The 10,650-nt window shown below is 42.6% G+C and overlaps 1 protein-coding gene across 1 annotated transcript in view; it reads right to left on the reverse strand.

Moving 5' to 3' along the window:
* Nucleotides 1–10,650, reverse strand: part of Cep63 (centrosomal protein 63) — a gene marked incomplete at its 3' end in the record, with an annotated part of 37,506 nt that overhangs the window by 23,608 nt on the left and 3,248 nt on the right. The window contains 1 exon segment of the mRNA XM_008849575.1: nt 222–317. Within this exon segment, the coding sequence (XP_008847797.1) occupies nt 222–266 (45 nt within the window).

The following is a 10,650-nucleotide window of genomic DNA, read 5'->3' on the forward strand; positions in this document are numbered from 1 at the left end:
CCTGTAGGCCCATGGAACTCAGCCAATCCCTGGTTTAGACAGCATTGAGCATATTAGGCAAAATTCTTTGCCTAAATTCAAGATCAGAAAAACACATTTCCACCCCATACCTCCCACAGGATATGTGCGACCCGCTTTGTAAAATAGAAACTGGTTCTCAACAAAATTGTCAAGGGATACAGAGACAGAACCACATGGCACAGACAGAACTGAAACCTCACTTCTTCCTGTAGCTTCTTCAGCTCTTGCTTGTACCCAATGGCCATGTCTTGCTTGGTTCTTTCATGCTTGTCTATCTGCTGGCGCAGCACTTCCACCTGAAAGCAGACAAGGGGCAGAGCTTTTCAGCATCAGCGTGGAAACAACAGCCCCAAAACGGAAAACCTGAAAATGATCGTTATACTCACTTACAAACTAAAGTTTTCAAGTTTCTCTCTCTCTCTGTGTGTGTGTGTGTGTGTGTGAGAGAGAGAGAGAGAGAAGGTTAAGGTCAAGATGACATCATGGCTGGGGGTGTAATGTAGAGTATGAACCCGGAGCTGGACAAAGTCCAACAGGCAGTAGGTGTCCAGGTCAGGTGAGAGTTGCCAACAGTCTCCTAGGCAGCAATCACACTGGAGGATAGGGTGTTATACTGGAGAGTGGGGTACTGGGGTTTTATTACTGCAGTTAATGAGTTCAGCTAACAAAATTAGCTCTAAACAGTGACTTTGGTTCCACAGCCCAAGCAATGTTTACCAGTCTAAGCCCTTGTCCTGTTGAGAACAGATATTCAGAGAGGGAGACAGAGAGAGAGAGAGGAGAGAGAGAGAGATAATAGCCCTTTTCTCAGGCAGTCAAATGGCTAAATTAATAATTCCCATAACACTATGAAAAGAACTAACTTCTGGAATTTTAAAGTTAGCAGAAGACTTAAATTCCCTGTTCGGTTTATTCTCCTCAATGCTTTTTGTGAAATAAGTAACAAACCCTCATAAAAACAGCAGATAAAGAAAATCTGTAAGACCTTAATAATTTCTACAACTAATGTACAGATTAGTAAAGTCAGACTGAAAGACAACTGGTAACTCATAGTTGCTCTATAATTACCTGACTTCCCCCAGAATAAGGAAGTGATCCTACCTAACCCATGTTTCAATGATTTGATACCAGAGACAGCCATCTTGTTCCCAGCCCTCAACTCCTAAGTATCCAGCAGTGTTCCTCCTGACAACCACTAACAGTTTCATCTACTGATAGATGGCAAGGGAAAGGAAGAACAGGAATCTAGAGATAGCAATCTTTGGGGGGTGCCGGGACAAGGGGGACGATGTGCAGGCAGTGTGTGTACCTGCCTGTTGAGGCCAAAAGTTAATGTTAGGCATCTTCCTCAATCCTTCTCTGTCCTCCTTTTTGAGGCAGAGTTTCCCACTGAACGGTTCAGCCGGGCTGGCAGTGAGCCACAGGGCCCTCCCTGTCTCCAGTGCTGAGACTGCAGGTATATGCAGCTGTGCCTAGCCTCCACATAGGTCCTGGGGACTGAACTGAGGCCCTCATGCTCGTGTGGCAAGCACTTTACTCACTGAGCCACCTCAGTAGTACTTTCCAGTTTCTTAAACTATTTAGATGACTGGGGCTGGAGAGATGGCTCCGCAGTTAAGAGCACTGACTGCTGTTGCAGAGGACCTGGGTTCGATTCCCAGTACCCACATGGTGGCTACGAACCATCCTCAACTCCAGTCCAGGGGAATCCGACACCCTCTTCTGACCTCTGCAGCACTGCACGACACAGGGGCACTCACATACATGCAGGCAATACATTCATATACATAAAATAAAAATAATAAAATATATTTAAAAAATACTTAGATGACTAAGTATCAGTCTTTCTACTATATCATATATTTACGGATGGAGATGAAATTCTCTCTAGGTACCATGTAAGTAAGCTACATCCCACAGGTTGGTCTTCTTTGCTTTGGTTTGGTCAGTACTGGGGATTGAACCAGGGCCTCTACATTTGACTTAAAGGTTATTTGAAAGTGCACTGCTTAATTTCCAAGCCCTTGAAAATTTTCCAGTTGTCGTTTGAGTTTTAGCTTAAATCTACTTTGATACAAAAACAAAATTTAATCTTCTTAATATGTTGAAAATTGCTTATGGTAGTGAAAATGTTTCAGTCATTTTTTTAAAAGAATGTGTTGTCAGCAGCTATTGGAGTCAATGTTCTATTTAGATTCATTAGGTAAGTTAATTTTGATCAAGTCTTCACCTTATCTGATCTTTTTGGGTGTTTGTTCTATGGATTAGCAAGAGAGTTGTATTAGTCTCCTAAAATTACCATAAATTTAATTTTCCCCCAAATTCTATGTTTGCTTGTACATTTTAAGGGTATGTTATTAACTATTTATAGAGTTGAATTAATAGAGTTCCAGAACTGAGGTCAGAGGATAACCTGTCAAGTTGGTCCTCTCCCTCCACTATGACCTGGGGATTGAACTCAGGTCATCAGGTGTGGTGGTGGGTGCACCTTTACCTGATGAGCCATCTCACTATCCCTAAGTTACATTCGTTTTCTTTTGGGGTCTTCTTATAGCACATCATTTCCAAATTCTTTTTTTCAAATTTTGGTGTTTTAAATTTCCTTCTTCTAAATTCCTGGGCTTTAGCAAGCTCTTTCCTAATGGCTTGAGATGAATCACAACCTCACTGATCTTCAACCTAGCCTCTGCTAACACTCTGACTATAAATTTCCCTGAGATGTTTTATCTGCATCCTACGGGTCTGATGCATAATCCTCTCTTTATCTTTCAATTAAAACTATTTTTCATATCTCCTGTGACTTCCTCTTTGAATTATTTAGAACTTTATTTCTTAATTTCCAAACACAGATTTTTCAAGGTTTTCTTTTTCTAATCTGTTTCTGCTATGTTCAGAGATCTTATCTATGATTTCAAGTCTTTGTTTTCATCAAGATTTGTTTTATGGACCAGGACAGGATGAATTTTGGCAACAGTTCTGTTTGTGCTGGAAAAGAAATGCATGCTCTGCAGTTGTGTTGGGTAATGCTCTATTTTTATAAATTGGGCCAAGTTTGCTGATGCTCAAATCTATATTCTTGCTGATGCCTTCCACTGGTTGCTAAGAAAAATGTGTTAAAACTCCCAAGCATAGCTGTGGCTTCATCTGTTTCCTACTTATAGTTCTGATGCTTCTTGCACACATATGAAGGAAAAGAGAATTTTATTTTAAAACTACTTTACTATATTGTTTTGTTCTATTTTGAATTTTCCCAAAAGTACAACCTGAGCCAGCTTTATGGGTAGATAACTAGAGGTGACCCTAGAAAGCACGTGAGACAGGAAGGAAGAAGAGACATATGAGGTCTATCCTGGGCAGACTACTGCAGTAAGCAGCTGGGGCTGTGTGGTTGAGAACCCAGAAGGAAGTAGACAGTGATTCAGAACATTCTCTGAGCAATGGGAAGCTGGTTTTACCTGATTCTTTCCTCCCCTGCTTGGGGCTCACCGTGGCAGGGTTAGCTACCCCCATACTAGATTTAATGTGAGCAGCTTGCCAAGGGCCCCAGAGAAGCAAGTGCAATGGGAAGCTGGCCACATACAGAGAGCCATGTCCACGGCTAAGATGAAATCAGGGGAAGGAAGGTGGCACAGAGCAGACGATGTCCGTAATAAGTACACGTCCTGACACACGTGGTCATGATAAACACTTCTTTTCCTTAATAGTAACACTCTTTGCTTCTGCTTCAAGCAGCCCTTTTCCAATATGAATACAGTCGCCTCATCTTTCTCTTCAAGTGTCTGGAGGGCAGGCATTTTTTAGTTTGTCTTTGACTTCCAACTTTCTGTGCATTTACAATCATCAAATAACTGTGATTAATTATTTTTACCTAGTTGTCCAATTTACCTCTAATTGAGCCATCTGCTGCATTTACATTTATGGCCTACTTGGATTTAAGTTTACCATTTTACATGCTATTTATCCTTAATAAGCTCTGTGCATTTTCTCTCTGCTCACCTTCTTTAGGACTTCTCATTCCATTTTCTCCTATTACCGTGAAGATTTTCTCCACTAGTACACAGGCTGTTCCTGTGGTTTTGCTTTGCTTTGTTGTTGTTGTTTTGAGACAGGGCTTCCTGTAGCTCCAGGTGGCCTGGAACTTGCTGTATAGACCAGGCTAGCCTTGATCTCTTAGAGATCCACCTGCCTCTGCCTCCCAAGTGCTGGGATTAAAGGCATGAGCTATCACGTGTGGCTAGTATATACTTCTCATGGCTCCCTCTGACTGAAACAAGGATCTGTGACATAACAAGTAGTTCAGCCAATTCCCAGACAATCTTAGACTACAAAAGTAATTTAATTCCACTTCTCTCCCACTCGACCTAAATATGCCACCATAATACTAAATATGTTAGGCTCAAAGGACCAGTGCAGCTGTATACGGTCAGTATTCGTTTCCCTACATATTTATTGTTACTGTTTATTTCTTTCCACAGCTCTGATCTTCCATCTAGGGTCTCTCCTTATATTAGCTACTTTTCTGTTGCTGTAATAAAACCCCATGACCACAGCAACCTATAGAAGAAAGAGTTTATTTGGCTTATATGTCCAAAGGGCTAAGAGTCCACCATGGCAGGGAGGCATGGCTGAATGCAGCCAGAGCTTGAGGCTGAGGACCCACACCTTCCAGCAGCACAGGAAGGAAGCAGAGAGAGCAAAACTGGAGAGGTGTGGCTATGAACTCTCCATGCCCACTCCCACCATGCGCTTCCCCCAGCATGGCCACGCCTCCTAAACCTCAGCAAACAGCATCACCAGCTGAGGCCAAGTCCTAGCTTGTTTCTCCATTGCTGTGACAAAACACTCTGACCACTACCAACTTGGGAATGAAAGAGTTTATTTATCTTTTTAAAAATATTTTTATTTATTATTTTTATTTTATGCGTATGAGTGTATTGCCTGCATGTGAATGCACCCATGTTGAGCAATGCCTTGGAGGTCAGAAGAGGGTGTCGGAATCCCCTGGAACTGGAGTTAAGTACGGTTCGTAGCCACCATGTGGGTGCTGGGACTCGAACACAGGTCCTCTGCAACAGCAGTCAGTGCTCTTAACCACTGAGCCATCTCTCCAGCCCCGGTTTATTTATCTTACATTTCCAGGGTCACAGTTCATCAGGGAGCCCAAGGTAGGAACTCAAGGCAGGAACCTGGAGGCGGGAGCTGGAGCACAGGCCATGGAGGAAAGCTGCTTAGTGGCTTGCTCCCTTTGCCCCTGCTCAGCCTGCTTTCTTATGCAACACAGGCCCACCTGCCCAGGAGTGGTACCACCCACAGTGGGCTGGGCCCTCCTATATCACTCAACAATCAAGATGCCCCATGGACATGGCCACAGGCCAGTCCAATTGAGGCAATTCCCCAATTGAGGCTCCCTCAACCCAGGTGTGTCAAATTGGCACTAAAGCCATCCAGCACAGAACCTATGGGGGACATTCTCATTCAAACCACCACACTCCTTAATACCTGAAGAAGATTCTTTTTCAATTTTCTTATTACATTTAGTGTGTGTGTGTGTGTGAGAAAGAGAGAGAGAGAGAGAGAGAGAGAGAGAGAGAGAGAGAGAGAGAGAGAGAGTCGACTGGTGCCTCAGTGTATGAGGTCAGTGGACAACTTGAAGGAGTCAGTTCTGTGCATCCACTATATGCGTCCAGGGATTAGACTCAGTTTCAGGCTTGGCACCAAGCACCTTTTCCTGCTGAGCCATCTTACTGGCCCCCTGAAGAGCATTCTGTACTATTTCTTCAGTGCAGATCTACTTGTGATAAGATCTGTCACCTTTTTTAGCTTAAGTATCTTTATGTCATTTTTATTCTGGGCAGAGAATTACAGTAGGCTTGTTTACATTCCTTACAGGTACCCTAATGTCCAGGGCTCGCACTGCTTCAGCTGCAAAGTCCGCTCTTCAGAGCTACCTTCAGATAGCTCATTTAAAAACAAAACAAAAACAAAAGAACTACTTTTCAGGTTTTTTTCTGTCTTTGGTCTTCAATCCAGGTTAAGTATTTCTTTTTCTCTATCTTGCTTAAAATTATTGGACTTCCTAAATATGTGGCTTTCCTGACTTGGCAAAATCCTAACCAACACTCCGACTGCTACTGTGCCCATCCTCATCCCACTCTCCTTGATACTCCAAAAGACTGTGAGACCTTACACTACTCTCACACTAGTCACGGTAACCTCGCACTAGCCTCACACTAGCTCACATTAGCCTCTTCCTCTTACCCTTTCCATTTTGTCTGTGCTTTAGACATTTTCTTCTATCATAGTTCTCTAGTTCTCTTAAGCTTTAAGGCTCTGAATATTTCAGTTCTAAATTTCCCATCATTTCACATCTGACAGTTTTCAATTTTTAAGACCCTCAGTCCCAGTGAGCACTGCTACTGGAGAGCCTGGGCAGCTCTATTCTCTGCTGCTTCTACTACTTGTCATTTTCTCATGTCTTCTAGGGTGGCTGGGTTATTTTTGGTGTGTACCACCACATATGCACAATTATTTGAAGAAATAATTTGAGACCTAAAATGCTTGAGTTTTGTTGTCTGCTCTTCCTTTGGAGAATGTCTGTGTTGACTTCCTCTGGATTCCTGGGAGCCCTGGCATTCTGGAGATGCCTACAGACAGCAGCACCCAACATCACCCTAGACTGAGTTCCAGAATATAAGTATCCAGAGCGGCATGCTGACTTTCAGAGGACTGCTCTGTACCTGCTTCATCCTCACTCAGAGACCATAGTCTTTGCTCCATTTCACTAGCTTCCTGAAGTTACCAAACATCCTCTTCAGCAATCTGTCCTCTTAGCCACCTTCTCTAGTGTTCTTCGGCTAGTAATGGCCCCGAACTCTGGCCTCATCTCCCTCAGTTTCTGGCCTAGCCAGAGCCTGGCCTGGGAATTCTTCAGGTCCTTTAGCACTTCACTTCAAGTACATTGTTGAAAATCTAACCTCCCTATTTGTCTTCAGTGAGTAGATTGGCCCAAACTCCCTAATCAGCCCTTACCAAATTTTAAAATCTTAAAAGACTCATGTAGAACTGAAAATATAATTTTAGAGCCAATAAAATTTCTAATCAAGCCTAAAAACAAAATAAAGATATTCTACAACAGATTGGACCTCAAAAGCATGGTCTAGCAAATGGAAAAGTAAATTATAAAGATGACAGAGTGCTAGCACTTGGGAAGCTGAAAGTGTAGAGTTAAAAGGCCTGGGCTACCCAGTAAAACTCTACCTCAAAAAAAAGGAGGCGGGGGGGCTAGATAAATGGCTCAGGGGTTAAGAGCACCGGCTGCTCTAGCAGGGCCCAGGTTTGATTCCCAGCACCCACATGGTGGCTAAAACCATGGGTAACTCCAGTTCCAGGGGATTCTGACACCTTCTTCTGACCTCCACGGGCACTGCACGACATGGGTGCACTTACATACATGCAGACAACACACTGATACATATAAAATAATAATTTTTTTAAAGAAAAGATGACAAAGAAGCAAATGAGAGATGCATAGAAGTCTTGAGATGATGGTAAAGGGAGTCCCCCAAAGACTGCTGGCTGGCTCCCAAAGTCACTGCCAAAGTCACTGATCCACACCTGCGAATGGTTACCTCCAAAAAGAGGCTTCAGAGGAAAGAGAAGAAAATGAAGAGGATACCCAATATGTCTCAATACACTAAGAGAAGACCTATGCTATGTCAGGGAATTTAGAATCAATGCTGCATACATTTAAGTAAAGCAAATGAAAATAAGACAGTGATTAACTCCCAGAAAAACAAAATGGCACAAGAAGTGACTACCCACCTAGATCGGCTGTAATATTTACACTTCTTAATGATGTAAATGCTGAATACTAATCTAATAAGCAATTAGGTTATATATTTCTGGCAGAATGAAAGAATGATAATTATATCTAAGACAGCAAAACATTCCTTTCATGATAGCAAGTCATTAGACAAACAGCTGAAGCTAAAAATTAAGAAACATCAAGGGTGCAGATATGGCTCAGTAGTTAAGAGTGGGCTGGGCGTGGTAGCGCACGCCTTTAATCCCAGCACTCTGGGAGGCAGAGGCAGGTGGATCTCTGTAAATTCAAGGCCAGCCTGGTCTACATAGTGAGTTCCAGGACAGTTGGGGCTACAGGGAGACCCTGTCTCAAAAAGACCAAAAAAAAAAAAAAAGAGTGCTGGCTGTTCTTGCAGAGGACCCAGGTTCAAATTCTAGCACTCACAGGATGGCTAACAAACATCCACAACTCCAGTTCCAGGGGATCTGATGCCACCTGCTTCTGTCCTCTGTGGGCATTGCACACATGTGGTGCACTTACATACATGCAGGCAAAACACTCATACACACAAAATAAAAATAAATAAATCTAAAAAAAGTTTTTAAAAAATTAAGAAACTACAATATGAAGTACTACTTGTGAATGGGTAAACTACCCAAAGAATTGTAAATTATATCCCAGAGAATCAAGAATCCTAGGTTCAGAGGGGTGGGACAGAAAACTGTTTGGTTTTCTAAATGAGTCTTATCGAATTACTTTTCTTTTTTATTTACTAGGAGTATAAATATTAAATGGGAAGAAATATTTAATTTTATTTATGTCCCAGCATCTGGTTCCTAATAGGCACTCAACAATATTTAAATCTTTTTAAAGAAAAAGTTAAATGCTGCGAGTGAGAGGTGATGTAAAAGAAAGAAAGTCAAGATTCATACAAGCTGCACATGCTGGCACACACTTCTAGTCCCAGCACTCGAGAGGCAGAGGCAGGCAGATCTCTGTGACACCAAGGCCAGCCTGGTCTATATAACAAATTCCAGGCCAGCTAGACCTACAAGAAGACCCTGTCTCAAAAACAAAATGAAAAATCAAAAATATTTGTACAGATGACGGAAAGGTGCTTAAAATAATTGATTTTTTTTCTTTCACAGTGCTGGAATTGAACCCAAACCGAAGACATGCTAGGCAAGCACCTTACCACTGAGCTAAATTCCCAACCCCAGATGATCACTTCAAACGTAATTCAAAAGTGGTTTCTTTTTTTCAAGTTTTTTTATGCGTATGAGTATAGAGCCTGCATGGTTGTTAGTGTACCTGTGTCATGCAAAGCCCACAGAGGTTAGAAGAGGGAATCAGATCCCCTGGAATTGGAGTTACAGGTGGTTGTTGGCTGCTAGGTAGGCGCTGGGAACCTAACCTAGGTCCTCTGCAAGAGCAGACAGTACTTTTAACCACTGAGCAATCTCTCCAGCCCCTCAAAGTGGTTTCTTATACAATAGCTCAATCTTCACAACACTGGGACATAAGGAATGTATTCAAATTTTACATGTGATGAAGTAGGTAAAGTTACCAGTTCAAGAACATTCAGCTGAAAAAAGGCAGATCGAGGGCTCTAAATTCTTACTTGTCCCACTAGGTCAACCTATCCTCCTGGGAGTTGGAAGATAACCACAGCAAAAAAAATCCATCAAAATCTACTCAATCTCAACACACTAACTTTCAAAGTAAATTCCATACACTAGCTCTCCTCCCAGTGTGACCTGCAGATAGCTGGTGTAGGTCACATAGAGCAACCCAGAGGGAGATGAACAGCTTGAAGTAGAATGTGGATCCGCCCCATCATAAAAGACACTGCTTGGGTCAGTGAGATGGCTCAGTGGGTAAGGGAACTTGTTACCAAGCCTGACAGCCTAAGTTCAATCCCCAGAACCCACATGGTGGAAGGAGAGAACCAACTCCCACAAGTTCTCCTGTGACCTCCACACCCACTACGGCACATGTACACATATACACACAAATAAATAAAGGTAAAAAAATTTTTTTTGGTCTTTTTGAAAGAGTCTCCCTGTAGCCCCAGCTAGCCTGGAACTAACTAAATAGACCTGGCTGGCCTTGAACACACCCGCCTCTGCCTCCCAAGTGCTGGCATTAAGGGCATACACCCACCCCACCCAGCTAAAAAAATTTTTTCAAGAGCTTTTTTTCCAGTAGTAGTAATAATAACAGCTTCAGCAGTTGCCTAACAGTATGACGTTGATGGAACAGCTCAGAGAAGCACTGTTCTCAGAATTCAGATAGTGAAAACCGAAGACATAAAAGGCAAGTCGAGCCATCTGCTGAGGTAACTCACCCTAAGAAGTGCTTTCTGAATGTGTTTTCAGAGAAATTTTGGAAGACGTAAGTCCATATGATGTACATGTGTGTATATCCATGTTCTCATGTGTGGGAGCGTATATGTGTGGGGTATGTGCGCGTGTGTGTGTGCGTGCATGCGTGCATGTGTGTGTGTGTGTGTGTGTGTGTGTGTGTGTGTGTGACCCAATCAGCTGCTGGCCTGAAGAGCTAAGCCTGAGGATTCCCAAAATGGAAACCAGTGGATCACATGTATGATTGGTTCTGGAAGATCCTGCTGTGGACTGCATGTTTGTGACCCCTAAAAACACTTCTATGTTGAAGTCTAAATTTCCCATGTGTTAATGGGGATATGTATTTGGTGATTAGGTCATTATGGTGGATCCCTTGAAAAATGGATTACTGCCCATAGGAGGAGAATGTTTGCTCTCTTTCTCTATTCTCTGACAAGTGAAGATATAAAAGCATGCTCATTT

This window comes from Nannospalax galili, unplaced genomic scaffold (assembly GCF_000622305.1).
Source record: "Nannospalax galili isolate Female #2095 unplaced genomic scaffold, S.galili_v1.0 scaffold2025, whole genome shotgun sequence".
NCBI classification, from domain to species: Eukaryota; Metazoa; Chordata; class Mammalia; order Rodentia; family Spalacidae; genus Nannospalax; species Nannospalax galili.